Source organism: Anthonomus grandis, chromosome 16, assembly GCF_022605725.1.
Source record: "Anthonomus grandis grandis chromosome 16, icAntGran1.3, whole genome shotgun sequence".
NCBI classification, from domain to species: Eukaryota; Metazoa; Arthropoda; class Insecta; order Coleoptera; family Curculionidae; genus Anthonomus; species Anthonomus grandis.
In genome coordinates, this window is record NC_065561.1 from 8893610 (window position 1) to 8914270 (window position 20661).

Here is a 20661-nt window from a genome sequence, read left to right on the forward strand (position 1 = left end):
GAACGATGACCACCCTGTGGAACCCCAGTTGGTAGCATTACCAATTTGTACCTGCTGAAATCTGTCAGAAAGAAAACTTACACACCAGGCCACCAAACAATCTAAAATGCCAAAAAGTCTCTTTTGACTCAAGATTTTTTCAGAATAGTTAAAATCCTGCAAAAATCCTAAAATAGAATAGAATAGTTTAAATCCTTCTTGTTTATCTGCTGAGGGTAGTCTATAAATAACATTAATAAATATTTTGTTTGTCCTTTAAAACCAAAGTCTGAAGCTTACGACCTTTTGCGGATTTGATTGCACTAAGAAGCTTAATTTTTTTGGATAAAGAGAAAAACTTTACAATTATATTTTTAGGGAAGCTACCAGTGTCTTTCCCTTTGTTGAAACGAGCCACCCTATGGTATGTTCCAACATCTTCATAATTAATTTACATTCCGACAACCGATCACAACTTTTTACTACAACTGCGATGCTTTCATTCCTTTTTTCGGGGATACCACAGCTCGATGTTGTTTTTCTCAAATATTCTTGATGCAGTGCTTCAAATTTTATTCTCAGAGACGCAGATTCCTGACGAACCTCGGAACACTCCCACTGCAATTCAGCAACGGTTTTAGATCATTCATTTACCATTTCACTGGTAAAGTCATCTATCATCGAGCCAAAAAAGTTCAGAGAATCAGCAAACCCCGACTGAACTGATTTTAAAGAAGTGTTTTGCGGTGGTCCTCGTAGACAGGTCGAAGTGCACTCTTTACAGCGCTAAGCAATGCCGGAGTCTGAATTTAAGTTGAAATCACACTGGATGGTGATTTTACACATGTCAGATGATATTCACGACTACAATGACACGCGATGTCGAGATTTGACCGAGTAATGTTGCTGTTGCAATTAGAACATAAAGATATCGACATTTTTAATATCCAAATAAAAAGTTTATAAGGTTTTTATATAGGACTTTTAACTAAAAAAGCCCTACACAAAATAAGCACACTACGTTAGATGTTACTAGTCAAAAGAAATAATAAAAGCTCAAAAAGCACACATCAAAACGGAGCAAAAAAATCGTATGGGTATTTCTTTACGCGCCGTACAGAGATTATTTGTACAGACAATGTTAAAAAATTTCCATCACTATCTAAATCATTATTTAAATAACACATTTCCAGGACGCTGGATTAGACGATGGGGCGCAATTGAGAGGTCCACTCGGCCACCAAACTTAAGTCTTCTGCATTTTCTTTTTGACAAAAAGCAAAAGCAAAGTTTACAGTACTCCACCTAATACATCAATGACGTATGTCGCGAGGTGATCGCAAAAGTTACAGAATATAAGACAACGATTTGAAGATAACCTGTATCACTGTATGGATTTCAGTATTGTCAAACCTATTGTTGGTAGTACAAATATCAATAAAAAATCTCCATATTTCCTAAATGCAACGTAAAAGAAAGGTCAATTTTAATTTCCTTTTACATTGCATTTAGGAAATATGGAGCTTTGAACTATACACTAACATTCCCATTTGTAAAAAAAATGGGTTCAAGGTTTTCATAAGTTTTCTGCGTCAAACTTGTCCTCCAATATACAGTGTGTCCAAGGTAAGGATGTCTATCATGGAGATCTCGGCAGCTATAGGAGATACGAGTTTGATAAATTAGAGAAAAGTTGCGCATTTTAGAGCCTAACAATACGTCGTTTAGAAAGTTTTAAAATTATGAGTAGATCCGGAGACATTCGAGAAAAACCGAAATTTGCCGATTTTGCTTTTATTTTTTTCTGGCGTTATTTAAAGAGATATGGAAAAACAAAAGACACTTTCTCATGGCCACTTTTTAAGCTTTAAAAAATAACATTGCGAGATTTTTTGTACCACGTTTCGTTTCGAAGAAACCATCATCAACTTAATTTTTTTATATGGCGCGTTAAAAAATTACACCCTGTATAAAATGGCATATTTTCTTACGATTACAACAATATGTTTCTACAATATTTAAATTGTAAAAAATTATTTTTTATTAAATTCCGATAGTTTTGATGTAGTAGGCTGTGAAATGACGTTGAGAAAATGTCAAAATTAAATAAAAATTAAATGTCAAAGTAGTTTTTATTATAACCATTATTTTTTATGATTTTTATGGTAAGTGAAGTAAGTAGTTTTAATTATTTGATAAATTTAGTTGACATTGTGTTTTTGAACTCTGTTTTTGCATCTTGTTGCTAGTTTTTTTTGTTACAAAATGGAAGACGCTTTTTTACCTGAGGAAAAGTTTGATATGTTGAAATGTTATATCCTATGCTACAGCAACTCTGTTGAAGCTGGTCGTATGTATTTAAATAACTATCCAGACAGGAAACAACATAGTACTAAAATTTTCGGAAGATTGGTTTTCAATCTTAAGCAGTATGGCGCGTTTAAGAAGCCAGTATTGTCAAGAAATAAGCCCTGCAATGAAGAAAAGGAAAATAATGTGGTATTAGCTGTAACTGAAAATCGGTAAATATCTGTTAGAAAAATTGAAAATGCCACTGGAATACCAAAATCTACTGCCCACTTCATTTTGAAAAAAAAAATACCACCCATTTAAATTCAGAATCTGTCAAGGCCTCAGACCTGGTGACGAAGAAAGGCGCAGAACATTTTGTGAATGGTACACCAAGAAGTGTCAGGAGGATGAAACATTTCCCCATAGTATTATCTGGTCCGACGAGAGCATGGTTACAAAGAATGAAATTTTTAACCGGAAGAACACCCATTATTGGTCAAGAGATAATCCCCGAGTACACCGAATGGCTAGACATCAGCACCGTTTCGGTTTTAATATGTGGGTTGGCATTTTTGGAACAGATTTAATAGGCCCCTTTTTTTACAACAATTCCCTTACCTCGGAGCGGTATCGCAACTTATTAGAACGCGATTTGGAAGAATCCTTGGACAACTTACCGCTTGCCAAGGTTAGAAACTGTTGGTTTCAGCAGGATGGTGCCAATGCCCTAATCGTGCGAGAGTATCTATCGAACAGATTTCCGGAAAAATGGATAGGAACACATTTAACAGTTCCGTGGCCTCCTCGTTCCCCACATACACATAACTCCGCTCGACTTTTTTCTCTGGGGCTATTGCAAAAATTATTTTTACAGCCGTGTTTTTGAAACTGAGGATCAGCTGACGAGAATAGTTCTTGAAGCATTTGAGAGCATTATACCTGATATGTTAAGAAGTGTTTTAAACTCGACTGTTAAAAGATGTTATCTGTCTTGTTATATATTGTTATTTTGTTTGAACATTTATTACTATGATTTAAATTAGTATTTTTGGGTTTCTAGTAGGTAGTTTTTTAATTTAATAATATGTTTAATTCTTTAAAATAATTACGTGACCTAGCTACGTGAAGGTATATGAATAAAGTTTTTAAGTTGTCATTAACGTGATTTCATAATTTATTATTATTTAATTTATAATTATTTATGAAATATAATAATTTCAAAATTATTTTTATTTAATAATTTCAAAATATGAGTAATAGCAGCCTACTACACCATACTCAGCGTCATCATTTCACCGCCTACTACATCAAAACTATCGGAATTTAATAAAAATCCAATTTTTATCATTTAAATATTGTAGAAACATATTGTGTCATACATCGTTATAATCGTAATAAAATATGCTATTTTATACAGGGTATACTTTTTTTACGCGCCATATAAAAAAATTAAGTTTATGATGGTTTCTTCGAAACAAAACGTCGTACGAAAAATCTCGCAATGTTATTTTTTAGAGCTTAAAAAGTGGCCACAAGAAAGTGTCTTTTGTTTTTCCATATCTCTTAACGCCAGAAAAAAATAAAAACGAAATCGGTAAATTTCGGTTTTTCTCGAATATCTCCGAAAATACTCAAAATTTTAAAACTTTCTAAACAGCATATTGTTAGGCTCTAAAATGCGCAACTTTTCTCTAATTTAATCAACCTCGTATCTCCTATAGCTGCCGAGATCCCCATGATAGACATCCTTATCTTGGACACACTGTATACACTTAACCTATTTTGAATTCTGCCGAAAAGTTCTTTCTCACCCTGCAAGGCTTTAAGGTACGTTGTTCATAGGTCACCTTGCATGTATTTATTTATTTCAATTTGTGTTAATTGAAAATCTATTAAGTCCTTACATTTTTAATATCGAATATTGGCAACTTACCTTCATTTCGTTAAGATTAAAATTAAATTGCTGCGTTGTGCAGGATGTCTCCAACGCATTGTCCATCTCTTCCAGGTCTGAGGCGGAAGAAGAACTATTATCAGAGAAGGGTATGGCTGCCATAAGGGCCGGCTGAGCAGCCATGGCATTATCCATGCCTCCACGAGATCCGGTTTCAACTTCATCCGCATTTAGCGTCCTGAATGCCGTTTTCATAGCATTACCTAAAATAAAATTCAAGTTTCATAAAGCAATGCAGCAATAGCGATTTCCTATGGTTCTACCTTGTGCCGGAGCCTGGAACAGATTATCTTGCATTGGTTGTTCGAATATAGCAAATGCGCTAGTTTTAGGTCTTGGGCTAGGCGCTATTTCACATGGTTGACCTAATATTAATCAGATTAGTATTCTTTAGGGTCACCATGTTTTATAGTTAATTACCCTGAATCTGTACGTCCTGCATAGGCGACTCAAAAATTGCAAAAGGCGAGGGTTTGACATCATTCGTCGGAGATGATTTGTACTTCCGCGAGATAGCAGATTGCTGGGGATCTTCTAATACTTCAAATTTTGGTCTGGCTACAACACTACTGTTACTACAAAAAAAAATTAAGAAGTTTAAATGTAGGGATTCAACCTTATATTTTATGTTATATTTAGAAAAAAAAAGCAATAAAAACGTTTAAACCATTCTCTATAAATCAGAAAGAGTTTTGAAGTTATAGTCTCAAAAATAGTTGCAGATAAACTGTGTTTGATTGCAACTATCTGCAAATATTTATTTATTTACTCTTAAGTTATACAGTGACCGCATAAATTCGATAAAAATTAGAGACATGATTTTTTGAGAAAACGCTCGGACCCGTCGATTTTTATTTTAAGTTGCGCATTATTCCACATAAATTTTTGTATACAGGGTGGAACAACAAAAAAGATATGACGTCATCGGTCATTTTTTTAAATGGAATGCTATATTTTTTATTGCATTTATGAAATATACGCGAAATTCCAAGCAAATTTTGTATAACACACCTTATCTCAAAACTCAACTGTATCAGAAATATATATCGAACTGTATCGAAAATTAATAGTTTTTATCAGAATAAATGATGGCTAATTTAACGGAAACCCAACGAATTGAAATTTTGATGATGCTAGGGTACGCGGATCGAGTGCGCACGCAAAAAGAAGTAGGGGAGACCGGGGACAATTGAAATAGGAGACGGTTGAAACAGTCGCCATTTTTTTTAGACGCGAAGGTAAAAACTCGTGTACGCAGTCTCACAACGTTTGACTAATTCCACATTTCTGCTCGACAGTGTGAAACTAGCAGTTGAGCAAAGTGGGTGTGTTTGCGCTCGGCTCTCTTATTTTATGTCAACAAAGTAAGTTTTACGTTTCATCTAAAAAGTGTGGAAACAAGAAATTTCAGTGTAAGTACACCACTTTTTTGTTTTTAATCAATTTTTTTATATTTTTGCTTAGGTTTAGCAGCCTAAACTTGTTAGTTTTAATTAAAGAGTTTAAATTAAAACAATGCCGGCGCCGGCAGCGCGGTGGGTATATACCTGCCTAGCAGTCGTGTGGCCCTGGGTTCGAGTCCCAGACTTGGCATGGTCGTTTGTGATGTTCGATTTAGTTTAAGTACTAAAAAAATTATATATAGAGGTTTTTCGTGACTAAATGTGCTCAACACAAGGTCAATAAATGAATTAAAAAAAAAAAAAAAAAAAAAAAAAAAAAAATTAAAACAAGATGTAAATAATTTTTATGGGGACGGTTGAAACATAATTTATAGAAGGCTTTTGGTATTATTTTTGCGTAAACTGATTAACTGATTGTAACAAACTCTCTGAGGGCTATTATTTTGTTATAGAATGCCACGTGAAAGGGTCAGGAAAACAAATAGAGGTCTCAAATCCAACTTGGTTTACGAAAATGCGTATTAGGGAGGTTATTGAAAATGGAGCATCCGTAAGGTCAGATTTGTTTGAACTGAATCATGTTACATTAGACAGATAATTAAGAAAAAAAAAGAATCTATTGAACAAGGGTCTACTGAAACTATAACAATGGGATATAGGTGCTTACGACGAGTATTTAACGTTGAGCAGGAAAAATCCATCGTTAAATGCATAATAAAGGCATCTCAAATATTTTACGGTCTATCGCCAAAAGAAATACGTAAACTGGCCTACCAAATAGCCGTAAAATATTCATTGAATATGCCGAATACATGGACTAAAAACTCATTGGCAGGAGAAGATTGGTTTTCCGAGTTTATGAAACGTAATCCTGAACTATCAATCCGTTGTCCCCAGGCTACAAGCCTTTCAAGAGCGACTAGTTTTGACCCAACAAATGTACAACTTTTCTTTGACAATCTTGCCACGGTAATAGACAGATATAAATTCCAAGCGAAGGGCATTTATAATATAGACGAAACCGGTGTTACGACGGTAAAAAAACCTGCTAAAATAGTAGCAGAAAAGGGACGCAAACAGGTAGGGGCGCACTTACATCAGGAGAACGTGGCCCTTTGGTTACAGTGGCAGATGCAATAGCGGTAAATGCAATTGGAAATAGCATCCCACCAATCTTTATCTTTCCAAGATTGAGATATCAGGATCATTTCGTTCGTGACGGTCCACCTGGGTGCATTCGAGCAGGAAATGCTAGTGGATGGATGCAAGAAGATGAATTCTTGCTATACTTAAGACACTTTCAAAAACATACCAACAGTTCAATTGAAAATAAAAAAGTTTTGCTTTTAATAGATAACCATCAATCTCATATAAGCATACCATGCTTGGACTTTTGCACAGAAAACGGCATTGTTGTCCTCTCATTTCCCCCACACTGTTTACATAAACTACAACCTTTGGATCGATCGATTTATGGTCCATTTAAAAAATTCGATACTGTATATATGGTATGTATGTAAGTAAGACAACTGACATCGATCGATTTATGGTCCAAATTCAACTTGCGATTCTTGGATGAGAAACAACCCAGGCAAAACGATGACAATTTATGACATCTCCAGAGGTGGGACTCTGTAACGCAAATAGCGATAGATAAACTCTTTATTCTCTATCTCTACGGTATTTCGTACTCTGTAACGCCGTTCGGGCTTTTTCATTACAGAACGAATATAGACGACCTCGCTTTCTTAAGCGATAACGAAAAGGACCTTTCTATTGTAAAGATACTATTTTCTTCCTTTTTTAGCGTGTATTGTGGGAAAGAATAAACTATTGGCTTAATTATTTGGATTTGACACCGACTCCCCGTCCGTACGCCGTGAACCGGGAAATTTTATTAGGAGGGAGAAAAAATTTAATCACTATCTGATTTTTTTAAGTGTTATGTCATGATTTATTTTCAGTTTTTCGTTTTTTATTTATATTTGTATTCTGTGATTTAGGGTAAAAGGAAAAGGAGAAATCAAATTATTTTACTAGGTAAGTACTCATCCATTCCCTCAAGTAAATAATATCCTATGTAAAATTACACCTTGCAATTGATTAATTAACCGGAAGAGTTCTGAAAATCTGCGGGCCGGTAATGCAAAAGGGGGGGACTCATGTCTCTCATCACTCGTTTTTCAAGACGATTTTCTTGCATTCGCTGCCGATTTTCTAACTCGTTAATTAAAAATCTTTCCATAGGAAACATTTTAAAGTTTTTGAAAGTGCTTGAACTAAGCGTTTTAGGCGCTAGAACCAATGAAAATTAATGTAAAACAGTAAAACAAAGCCAAAAATTAAGTTCTAAGTTTCACATCACAACAAACTTTTGATATAAGCAAAATAAAAAAAAAGTCAAAATGTCAATATGACATTGACAAAATGTCATTTTCTTCTTCTTGTATTCACAGCTGGACTATGCTCAATTGTCTGATGTTTTTAAAATAGATAATTATCGAATTCTCTATGCCCGAGCAACAACGAAGTTTATAAGGAAATGTTTATAGAGTGCCACGGCATTAAGCGATCTTTGTCTCTTCGCTTCCTTCTCCAATAGAGAAAATTTACAGAGTCCCACGCCAGCATCGTTAAACAGAGCCTCTCTATGGTTTTAACACAATCTAATATTGTTGCTAGATTCCAGTGCACTGGTATATGGCCGTTTAATCGAGATATTTTTACGGCTTTAGATTTTGCTCCATCATATGTAACTGACAGACCTGCTCCCGAAAATTTGCAGTTAAATATCCCCCAAGAAGTCCAGGCAGTAGGTTCAAGAGAGAATAAAGATTTAAGCAGCACTGATTCTTTTCCAAAATTAGTAAATTCTAACTCTCCAAGAGCGTCAACGAGCGGAACTGTTTCGCTAGAGCCACCAAGCACCCCGCCTCCAGTTGCATCTACAAGTGTCCAGTCAGCCTCTAACCTCTCTTTGGATGTGTTTTCACCTGAGCTAATAAGGCCGTTACCAAAAGCTCTTCCTTGGAAAACTACAGGGAAACGCAAAAGTCGAAAATCCACCATTTATACGGACACACCAGAAAAAGATGCTATTCAACAAGAATATGAAGCAAAAAAAAAGAAGAAAGTGAAAAAAAAATTGGTGATTCAAAAAATACATCAAAAACACCAGTGTCCAAAAAAACTCGTCAACAGAATAGTCAGGACGATAGCAGCAGTGACAATGAAGACTGTTTTTGTCTAGTATGTTTGGAATCGTATAGAAATAGCCGTTCAGGGGAAAAATGGGTGCATTGCATTGATTGCCACCAATGGTCACATGTAGAATGCACTCGTCAAGAAGATTTGTATATCTGTCGTAACTGCATGTCAGAATAAATATTCTACTTTGCTAATTTATCTTTATTTCAACATTAAGATAATTATTATGTTGTTTAAAACTTTTGAATAAAAAATTTGGTTTTATTTAAGTGTAAAAATTATATGCATCAATGTTTTTTTCTTCGTATTTCTAAATTGAATGTTATTTCAGTATTAAAATAAATATTTTGTTTACTCTTAATGGTGTTTCAACTGTCCCTGGTATGTGTTTAAACTGTCCCCGTCTCCGGGACAATTGAAACAATATACAAGGCTATATGTTTCCTTTAATATCTTACAGGCATTATATAATAAGTAAAATAACCTGATTTAAAATATACAAGGAATTAATAAATATCCTTGTAAAAAAAATTTTTAGCTGTAAATATGATTTTCTCTAAGAGAAAAAAATTAATATTTGGAAATTGTTTCAATTGTCCCCGGTCTCCCCTAAGTGAACTGTTTAATGCCAAATACCCAAACCATCCTATTCCTCAGTCAACAGTTAGTAGAATAGAGCATAAATTCATAACTTCAGGTCATGTTAGGGATTTGCCAGGATCAGGTCGTTCAAAAGTTTCTGAAGAAACAAAATTAAACGTTCTGCTTTCCGTCGAAGAAAATCCAAACAATGCAACTTCACAAATTTCAGTTGATAATAATATAACCGGAACGTCAGTAAGACGCATCTTAAAAGCAAATGGATACCACCCTTATAAAATTAGACTAATACACGAATTAAATAAGGACGATCCTGATCGAAGAAACCAATTTTGCGAGCAAATGATGAACATTTGCAATAATGACCGTCAGTTTGTGTTACGAGTTTTGTTTTCGGATGAAGCAACTTTTTGTTTAAACGGTGTCGTAAATCGGCAAAATTGTCGGTATTGGTCAGTGTAAAATCCACAGTGGGCAACTGAGGCTCATACACAGTACCGTAAATCTATTAAAGTTTGGGCTGGTATCGTTGAAAATAAAGTAATAGGGCCATACTTTTTCGAAGAAAACTTAACAGGACAACGCTATTTGAATTTTCTTCAAGAAGATCTTATCCCTGCTTTGGCTGCCCTATACCCAGATGAACAAGACCCTGCTGTCCCGATAGATAATTTGTGGTTTCAGCAAGACGGCGCACCGTCGCATTTCTTTCGAGATGTCCGTAATTACTTGGATACAGTGTTCCCAGGAAGATGGATAGAACGAAGAGGGCCAATAGAGTAGCCGGCCAGGTCACCAGACCTAAATCCCTGCGACTATTTTCTATGGGGGTATTTGAAAAGTAAAGTTTATATTGAGAAGCCAAACAACGTAGAAGATTTGAAAAATAGAATTAGATATTAAATTAGACGTATATCACCCGAAATAATTGATAGTTTTTTACATGAGTTTGTAAACCGTCTTGCTTTCTGCCAAGAAGTAAATGGGATTCAGTTTGAACACTTAATACATTAATAAGAGTTTTCACAGTTTATAACATTTTATCCTCCATTTTATCTTAATTTGTAAATAGACATACTTACTTGCTTTCTCGTTGGTTAAATGTAAATATTTCGGAAACAATTGAGTTTTGAAATAAGGTGTGTTATACAAAACTTGCTTGGAATTTCGCCTATATTTCATAAATGTAATAAAAAATATAGCATTCCATTAAAAAAAAATTACCGATGACGTCATATATTTTTTTTGTTCTACCCTGTCTACAAAAATGTATGTGAAATAATGCGCAACTTAAAATAAAAATCGACGGGTCCGAGCGTTTTTTCAAAAAATCAAGTCTCTAATTTTTATCGAATTTATGCGGAACCATAGGCGGTCACTGTATAGTTTGAACTACCTACTATGAACAAAAGGCTAAAATAAATATCGAATTAGAATTATTAATTAGTTAAAACAAAAAATATATAAACTGATAAGAGTTGTCTTATCTTCAAGGGGTGATCACGCACTAGGGCGACGTTCAATTAGAAAATCGTTATTCAATCTAGAGAAAATAAAGAAAAATTTACAACAAAAAATCGCACAAAGATAAATTTATCATTTATCAAACAAACTTGAATTAAATCTCGTTTGTATTAGTATAAGTCTGAGAAAAAGAGTTGTAATGTGATCTGTGTAGGTCTAGGCCTAATGATGCTCCGATAGGAGCGAAACACGTGTAGCATTTAAAAAATTATATGGATCTGATGAGACCGTGACTTTGTGTTTTTACCTTTTTTTTGTTAGTATAAATCTGACATCGTCGGTCCCAAGGCAAAACCATGAATGTGCAAAATTGGCAATTTTTACCTATCTACATTTTCAAGCACCTCTAAACCAGTTCTTGACAATGCCAAACCAACGAATCTGCAAGCATCATGGTTTTGCTAGCGGTAGCTGTACTGCCTTTGACGTATCTTGTATTCGACTTATAGTTGGTATTCGACTGTCGCAACGCGCGCATCGTGGATGTGACACTTTCGTGGTTTTGCCTTGCATTAAAAGTTTCAAGTCAGTGAATGTGGTACATTCGTTGTTTTGACATTGTAAGTGTATGGTATACTTTGTAACATTCGTGTATAGATTTTGAGTAGTAAAAAATCAATTATAAAATGATAAACGTGACATCTAGAACACAAAAAATAATGGATAGCGTTAGGTCTAAACATGAAAGAGATAAGCAATGTATGGACCAAAATGGAACTAAGGTATAATGTGGGTTTTTTTAAGCCAAAGAAGGACCAGTGCAAGATATGTTTGGCACAGAAAAATATGACTGGAGAAGAAAAAGAAGCGCAAGAAGAAACGTTCCAGCAACACTTGAGAAGAAAGGAATTGGCACGCAAGGCTCGCAGTGCTGATAAACTGGAAGCAATAAACAATTCTACTATATTAGCATTCAATTTTGACCTTGAAGCTGTACTCACAACTCCAAAAGGATCTGCAGGACATATATTTTACTTGCGCAAGTTAGCTGTTTATAACTTGACAGTTTATAATATTGGAAATCAAGATGGCATTTGCTATATATGGGATAAAACCCAAGGTAAAAGGGGTTCAAATGAAATCGCTTCTTGTATCTATGAATACGTATTATCTAATCCAGAAGTAACAGAAGTTAGAATGATGTCAGATGGCTGTGGTGGCCAGCAAAAGAATTCAAATTTTGCTGCTATGTGTATGTAGCTCATTTCTGTTCATCCTAGCTTGAAAATCATAGATCATAAATTTTTCGAAAGCGGACACACTGAAATGGAATGCGATTCCATACGTTCCAAAATTGAGCAGAAAGCTAAGCATGTTCCTGTATACATTCCTGAAGGTTGGGCGCAAGTAATACAAGATCATTCATGTATGAAACTACAGCCCATTTGAAGTGAGGAGCAGAAGCTTTGATGATGTTTATGATTTTAAAGAATTTGCAGCGCAAAAATTTGAGATGAACAAAATACCATGGCGTAAGGTTTGCTGGATTCGTTATCTTAAATCGGACATGACGAAGGTGTTTTACAAAATGGATTTTGAACAAGAATTTCATGACATAAACTGCATGAAAAAATTTGAGGTCGACCAAAAACAGCGGAGTTAAAAAAATCATATGAATGTAAGTTACCCATTGCGAAGCCACAATATCAGGATTTACAAAAAATGTGTTCTGATTTAACAATCCCAAAAGTTCATCACAGTTTTTACAAGTCGCTAAAAATTAATAATAATATTAGGGATAGATTACCAGAACCAGATGACAGTAAAAATACTAACTCAGATGAAAATTAAACCATTTCACTTTATACTCAAGCTCCTTTAAGCATATAAATTTAGTTCCTTTTGTATTTTCAGTATTTTTTGAGAAAACCTTTTTCGTTTTTATAGTTTATTTTGCCAATGATTTAGAAGTTAAAGTAGTTTTGTTTTCTTAGATTTATAGATCCCGAGTTTATCCTAGTTTCCCAATGAAAATACGCATGTTTATTGATATTTCAAATCAATAAAAATATTAAAAATTATTGTGTCTTTAGGTTTTCTTATTGTACTGTAAGTGATTTGAAAGAAAATTTTGCAATGCCAAATCCACGAATGTGACGTTTTGGAAGGTGGGGCTAATAAACAGAAAAAATAATAAGCAAGTCATAAACTGTCAAAGTAGATCCTTTGTCTCCCAAGAAATGAAATTATTCCGACAAAAATCTGAATTTTCAGAAAGTATCAAAACCTTCAAAGCCAAATATCTCCAAATCACGATTTTTCACATTCATGGTTTTGGTATTGGGCCGACGACATAAGAAACTTTAATTTAGGTTTTTATTTCAATTTTCATGATAATAGCTCAAAAAATGTGAATATAAGGGTCACCCATTTTGGTTTTATTGTTTTGGATGTAATAGGGAGAGGGCGAAGAAACTCCCTCTCATATAACGACTAGGGCTGTGATTCAACAAAGTTAATTAAACCTGTTATTGTTTAAGAAAGCTTTGGTGATAAAAGCTAAGGGAATACTGTAGCAGAAAGAATTTTTGGAAACTCATTAGAAAACTAAATCAAAGTTTCAGATCTTTTATTGAAAACTAATACTTTTGATATTATTTATAATTAGACACATTTTTTCATCTTACTATATACAACTTTTCGATATATCAAAAATTAAGTTATGGAAAACTAAAGGTTCTTCAAATAGTATCCTCTGCTAGAGCTTCTAGTAACTCCTACTAGAAAAACTGCCCTAGTCAAATTGGACAAGAACCAAGTTAAATTTTTACAATTTTTGAATTAGTGATATCTACGGAAATGTATAAACAGGTTTTATTAAAATAATTTAAACAATTGATGTATTCTGAGGACTCGTCCTCAAAAAAATGAAGATCAACAGAAAAACATTTGTCCTTTTTCTGAAAAAACAAAGAAAGTGGTCTGTTTGGATTGTCCATCCTCCTATTGAAGTTTTATAGTAGCGAGTGTTTAAACTTGAAAGACTTAGGTCTGGAAAAAATGGTCTATCAAAGTTCGGCCAAGTTAAGAAATCTTTTAGGAAACCCAAAAGACAAAATTAACACCAATGAAAGGTCCAGGATCTATGAGATTAATTGTAATGATTATGATAAGAAGTAAATAGGGCAAAGAAGAAGATCAATTAATGTGAGATTTCAAGAACATGCAGCTCATGTGAAATATGGAAAAGTTGAAAAGTCAAGTTTGGCTGAACATGTTTTAAATACTGGCCACTAGGAATAGACAACTTAAAATTACTAAAACCAGTTAATAATAATCGAAAATAAAATGTATACGAAAGTTTAGTAATATTCAAAAATCAAAAACACCATTCTTAATAGAGATCCAAGGTCCAATTCCTTATAGTCAATTGTATAGTTTAGTTAGTATTTTTCGTTAGTATTCGAAGCTACCTAAGTCGAGCAACATGACTAAGTTTAATTTTTAATTTATGTTTAATATCAATGTTTATAGTTTTTTTTATAAAAAGTATGTTGTTGTGGTTACTCGACTTTACTTCTTCGACTCCCCATGTGATCGTGTAGTTAGTAGATAGTTTATGTAATATTTTTCATATTTTTTTTTTGAAACTTTGTTTTGCAGATGTAGTTTATATTTTAGGTCTGATGGTACTTAATTCTTTAAGCGAAACATGTAATCTATAATTTGTTTGATTATATAGTTTTTGTTGTAAATTGTATCAAGGTCTATTTAAGCAAAACGGAGAAATTCTTTTAAAATCTTTCTGTCTTCCTCTTTTAAAAAAATTATATTCGCTCTAATTTGACCCTAAAGATTTGTAAGCGCCACTTTATGCCGATTTTCCATTAGTGATCGTTTAACTCCCACGGTGAAAGGTGCTCTTACGCCCGGTACAAATTTTATACCATGGTAAGTATAAATAATTAGTATTTATGGGTTATTTTTACTGGATTTAACTTTATAAGGTGAATTGTCATATTGAAATGAACATTTGTTTTTAATATAGGTAAAAAAGCCCTTAATTGTGTTTTTGGCGGTTACGCCTTTTGAAACTACAATTTTTAAAAGGCTTAACCGCCATTCTACCATAAGCAAGTAACACAAAGTTTAGATTAGTCTATCTGCTACAAAAGTTAAACTTCCGTTGTAAATTATTGCTTATTTTAATTAATGCAATATTCATTTAAATAATTACATAATGCACGCTAATGTTGTGCAAAAAATAGGTACATAATTTAACTTTAAAATTAAGTGAAGATGTGTCGCTTACGCCTTAAGAAACCAAAATGTAAAATCATTAAATTTAGTAATAAAAAAATAATAATACTATTGTGTATAATAATTATTATTAATTATAATTTAAAGTATTAAAAAAAATATACTTAATTTAAATAATAAACTGTTTTATTATGGCGCAAGAACAAGTAGTAATTGCACCAGAATCACCAAATAAGGCTTTAGATGATACAAGAACCAATATTATCATATTTAATGAAGCTTTGCAACATGACATTCTCTTTGGGGAACAAGGAGAAGGTCCTGTAAATGTTGTTAACTATATCTTAGGTGACCAAGATATTTCTTTTACTTCGTTACAATGTATTTCCGATAAGACTGAAAAATGTGAGACTGATGTTTTACTTGAAACTGACGAAACTGTGACTAAAACTTGTAGTAGTGTAAGATCACGTTTAGTAGACTATTCGGACTCAAACGATGAAGATGCGTTGTATCCAGAGCAATTTAGTGACAAAATACCGGAAGATGAAAATAATCAAGAAAAAAAAAGGATGCAGCAGGACCATCAACCGAAAACAACAGTCCTTGTGACTCTGACGTATTATCTTCTACTAGCATGTCTTTTTCTGATGACAGTAACCAATCTAGTGCCGAATCTACCTCTAGCAGCAATTATTTAATACGAAGGAAGAAAAAAAAGGCAGAAAGTAAGTGCCACAGCATAAAGAAACCAGCAGTCGCACTCCGCTCGAAAATATAAGCGAACTAATAGCATCCTTAGCCATGTTCTCCGGATGCCGAGCTCACTGTTCATCGAACTGTGTTCATAGGTGTATCGCCTAGTTCAGCGCCGTACTTAGTGACTATTTTGATAGCGTTTTTACAAAGCGTAGCGGTTTTTATAAAAACTTTTGTGTGTTTGTTTTGTGATTTTGATTAAAATGGCTACAGAATCGCGGGGAATGAGTCGTTGTGCGGCTGTTATCTGTAAGAACAATTCAAATAATTGTGATTTGAATTTTTTTAGATTTCCGAGAGAATCAGAAAGGTAAGTACATAGCAATAAGTTATCATGAATATCAGGATTATTATAATTTATAATAATTACTTCGTATTATATAATAGAGAAAAAACAGATCTATACAGGGTGATTTTAACAGTGTTGCCATATTTAAAAGAGTTGCAAAATTGTATACTTTTACTTTAGTTGGTGCTTAATAATATACTAATAATATAACAAAAATTCGCAGATGTTAAAATTGGTTTTAATTGTTGCCAAATATTTGTCTTTATTTATTGGCCTAAGAGTTTCTATTTGTTTTGAAATATTACTTTATTTGTATAATTAGTTTAAATTCTTAAACTACTATGTAGTCAGATGTTAATCTAAAAGCGTTACTATACAGAGTGTTAATTGTGTTTGAGTAATTTTAAGACAAAAAGTTCGTATGAACCTAGGTCCGCAAGTTCTCTGGCGGTGTTATTTATAACATTAAGGAGCTAATTTACCCCTAACATGATTAAATTTATTAGGTTCAGTGTAATCTCGAACGAGACCTGAAGAAATATTTGTGGCAAAAAAATTGGGGCACCTAAATTTTGTGCCATTTTTAATATCTTATTTGATTTACTGAAATACAAATACAACTTTTTCGTATCTTGCTAATTTTTCGAGAAAAAAAAGTCCACTTAATTGCATATCCCTGGATCACACAAGGAATTTGGGGAAAAGTTTCTTTTGGAATTTATTATTAACTAAGCAAGATACGAAAAAAATTCAAGAGACAAAAAAGTTTTATTTGTATAATCCACAGAACATAATAAAAATTGCACAAAAGTCAGTGGCGTATATTTTAGTTGTTTAACAATTTAATTTTAACACCGTGTATATTGAGAACGAAGAATTTCTGGACATATGTTTATATGAACTTTTTGTTTTAAAATTACTCAAAGAATGGTCTCTTAAATTTATGGTACATACCTAATTAACTTCCTGCACGTATTCTTCTATATCATCGTTGTTAGATGTAGAAATGCGATGTTTATTTTTGTTTAAATATTTTGTTAATGTATGAACTTTATTAATATTAAAAAATAAATATTTGTACTATGTAAGTATTTTTTATTTTACAAGATAATAATATCTAAAAAAATGTCCGGCTCTAGCCAAGGCAAAAGCCGCGTGGACCGTAGCGAGTGTCAGCGGCATCCCTACTATAAGCAAATATGCCGCGCCTGTGTTAGTACACATGCACCGAACTCGCTTATTCAAGCCAATGTATTTTTATTGAAGTGCGACTGCTGGTTTCTTTATGCTGTGGTAAGTGCCTTAGAAACAAAAGACTGCGAAATTCAGGTTTATCTCATTTAAATTATAAAAATGAAACAGTAAAGGCCAAGTCTATTTTACCAAATCCCTGTTTGAATAAAAAATGTGTAAACAACTGCAATGCTTTTACGGAGGAGGAGAGATTAGAACTTTCCTCGCTTTATTGGAGTATGGAGAGTTCAGTGGAAAAAAAAAGTTTTTTGAATGGATGAGTTGAATTGAATGGATGTAGTACCAATAAAACGCAAGAGGACTAAAAAGGAATCGTCAAGGAGGGGCCTTACATACCAATATTATTTCATGAAGGAAGGGATGCAAGTTCGAGTTTGGCAACAGTTTGTAATTAACACTTACACAAAAAATAATTAGAAACTCCATTCAAGGTAAACTAAAAGAAAATAGGGACCATAGAGGAAAACATACGCCCAAGCACAAAATGAATGAAGATCAAATAAATGAGTTCGACAATTTTATAAAAAGTATAAAACACAAGACAAAATATAAAAGTATAAAAGTATAAGACAATTTTATAAAAAGTATAAAATTGTTTATAAAAAGTCTGCCGAGAGTACCCTTACATTATTGCCGTGCCTCAAGTAATAGGTTGTATCTTTCAAGCGAAATTAGAAATGTACAAAATCTGTTTAGAATGTACGAATCGGTAGTAAAGAGTCATGGAAATAAACCGATTAAACTCTCAGCGTTTAGAAAAATTTTTAAAGAAAAATATATTATTGGAATACACAGATCTAAAAAAGAAAAGTGTCTGAAATGTGAAAAATACAAAAATATTCCAGATGTTGAAAAAACTGATTCCGTAAAAGATGACTACTTAAAACACACCAAAGGAAAAGGATGAAGCAAAACGGATTTTTCTTGCAGAGCAGGAAAAATCTTCGAAAGACGGGTTTCTTGTCGTGTCGTTTGACCTACAAAAAGTTCTTTCTACACCACATGGCCCAAGTATGATTTTCGGTTTTTCAAGGAAGTATGCCGTTTACAATTTTACAGTTTATGAAAGTAAATTAAAAGACGGAATATGTTACCTATGGGGCGAAAAGGACGGAAAGCGCGGTGTTAATGAGATTTGCACTAATTTATACACCTACTTACTTCAAGTTGATCGAGGTGGTAAGTTTCAATCACTGTCCTTATTTTACGATAATTGCCCAGGGCAAAACAAAAACAAATTCATGCTAAATATGTTGTCATACTTTTTACAAAATTCACTGCATGTAAATGATATTTCTATAACTTATTTAGTAGCGGGGCATACCTATATGCCAGTAGATAGTGTTGTAGCGCGTAATTCGGTTCAAACCAATTTATTTCCAACCCGTGTGAATCATACCTACTATCCAACCACAAAAAAATTACTAAGTCCAGACAAGCAAATTTTGTTTTAAAAGATTCAGAGATTTGGTGGCCGCCAGCTTTTAGACAGTGGAGAAGGTAGTGGGAGAAATTTTAATAAAAGCGCCACTTGATTTAAATATTTTACACCGAACCCTGATATATTACGATGGTAATATAAGCCCCCCTTAATCAAGAAAATGATGACCTATATTTATGCTTCTACCTAGATCCTAAAAGCTGAAAATAGTTTGGGAAAACTCAAATAACAATCCATAGGTCCACCGGATTGATATAATCATCCAAGAATTTACATAGTCACTTCCATTTATATAGAAAAAAATTAAATTCCACTGAGATATTTAAATTTAGATAATTATTCAAAATGTAATACTGTAGTAATTTTAAGTAAATAAAAAAATTGATAAAAGAATTAAGAGTTACTTGAGGTATGCTTAAGGCGAGGAATTAGTAAGGAAAAAAAAAACAAATCCGCACTGATCTACTGTTCAAGGGGAAAATCCAAAACGTGGATCACGTGTTGTTTACAAGAAGTATATATTTGGAGCCTAATTCACAATACCTCACTGGCCCTAAATACCTTTTACAAATTATAGTCAAGTCACATTAATCTAAATAAAACTTTTAAATAGTAAGGTTCGAATTTGAAAGCCTAATAATGGTATGTTGGTGCAATAAAACCTATTAACCAACAACCAACACTATGACTAAATATGTTATTTGTAGCAAATAGCCGATCCCTTACAAGGTGATCCAGACTCAATGTCAAAATCAATTATGTCGATGCTCGACTCAAATGAAAACCCTCAGGTTTATATTAATAGACTTAGCAAGAAATAAACCCCTTAACGGTTTTGTTTTACATAAAAGAAAATAAACCCATAAAATTCAAATTAATAAATCAACCCCCAACCCTAAATCAAACCGTTCAATAAGAGAAAAATAAAATAAAATGTGCAAAAACTTGCGTGTCCTCTAATCTCTTGTGTATTTTGGCTAAGGTAGCTTAACTCGACAGCTCTGGAACCAGTCAGCTACAACCAGGGTAACGACCACATGGGCAAGTCGATTTCAGGCAAGTTCCAATCCAAAATCGCAGAGCCACAGTACAATGCTCAGTCCAGGCTGTGTTGAGGCTCACTTCAGCCGGTCTCCCAAGTGTTGGGATGACCAGAAGAAACCAGAGAATAGGAAAAGACCAGAGAATAGGAAGAGACCAGAGAATAGAGGAGAGAATGAGAAAAAGGAGAGGCCTCTAAAATAGAGGACAAAAAAAAATCAGTAAAATAAACACACAATCAATTCTATGGCAATTACCAACATGTTGCTACATACCTAAGGTGGTGAGCGAGGCCCAGAGTTTCGTTTTGTGGTTAGAAAATTTCAAAATCCCATAAATGGTGTGGGAGCAGCCGACCAAATCCAAAATATCAGGTCAATCCGAAATCCTCTCGGCTACAACTTCCCACTAGACGTTCATCAAATTAAACCCCAAAACTTGGGAGGAATATTTTTCCATTCAACCGAACTACCGGCAAGATGAACTTAAATTTTCCTTAAAAACCACAAAATGTCGACTGTTCTTTCTGATAACGGGATGGCTACAGGCTGGACAAGGCACTGACAACCGACAGACAATGACAGGTGACACTAGCAGTGAACCTATCACTCTCTCTCTTCGACACGATCTGACCCTGCCTCTTGGTGCAAACTACGCGGAGCCTCACTCTGTCAAAATAGAAATTCCGCAATACCACAGCAAAATGATACTGCTCGGA

The 20661-nt window shown here is 33.8% G+C and overlaps 1 protein-coding gene across 1 annotated transcript in view; it reads right to left on the bottom strand.

The window, feature by feature from the left end:
* The window catches only part of LOC126745466 (mitotic checkpoint serine/threonine-protein kinase BUB1 beta-like), a 129234-nt gene that overhangs the window by 53713 nt on the left and 54860 nt on the right, over positions 1 to 20661 (bottom strand). Inside the window, exons 9-11 of the mRNA XM_050453320.1 lie at positions 4646 to 4800; positions 4489 to 4590; positions 4205 to 4428 (exon numbers count right to left, since the gene is read on the bottom strand). Of these exons, the coding sequence (XP_050309277.1) occupies positions 4205 to 4428; positions 4489 to 4590; positions 4646 to 4800 (481 nt within the window). The remainder of the gene's footprint in view (positions 1 to 4204; positions 4429 to 4488; positions 4591 to 4645; positions 4801 to 20661) is intronic.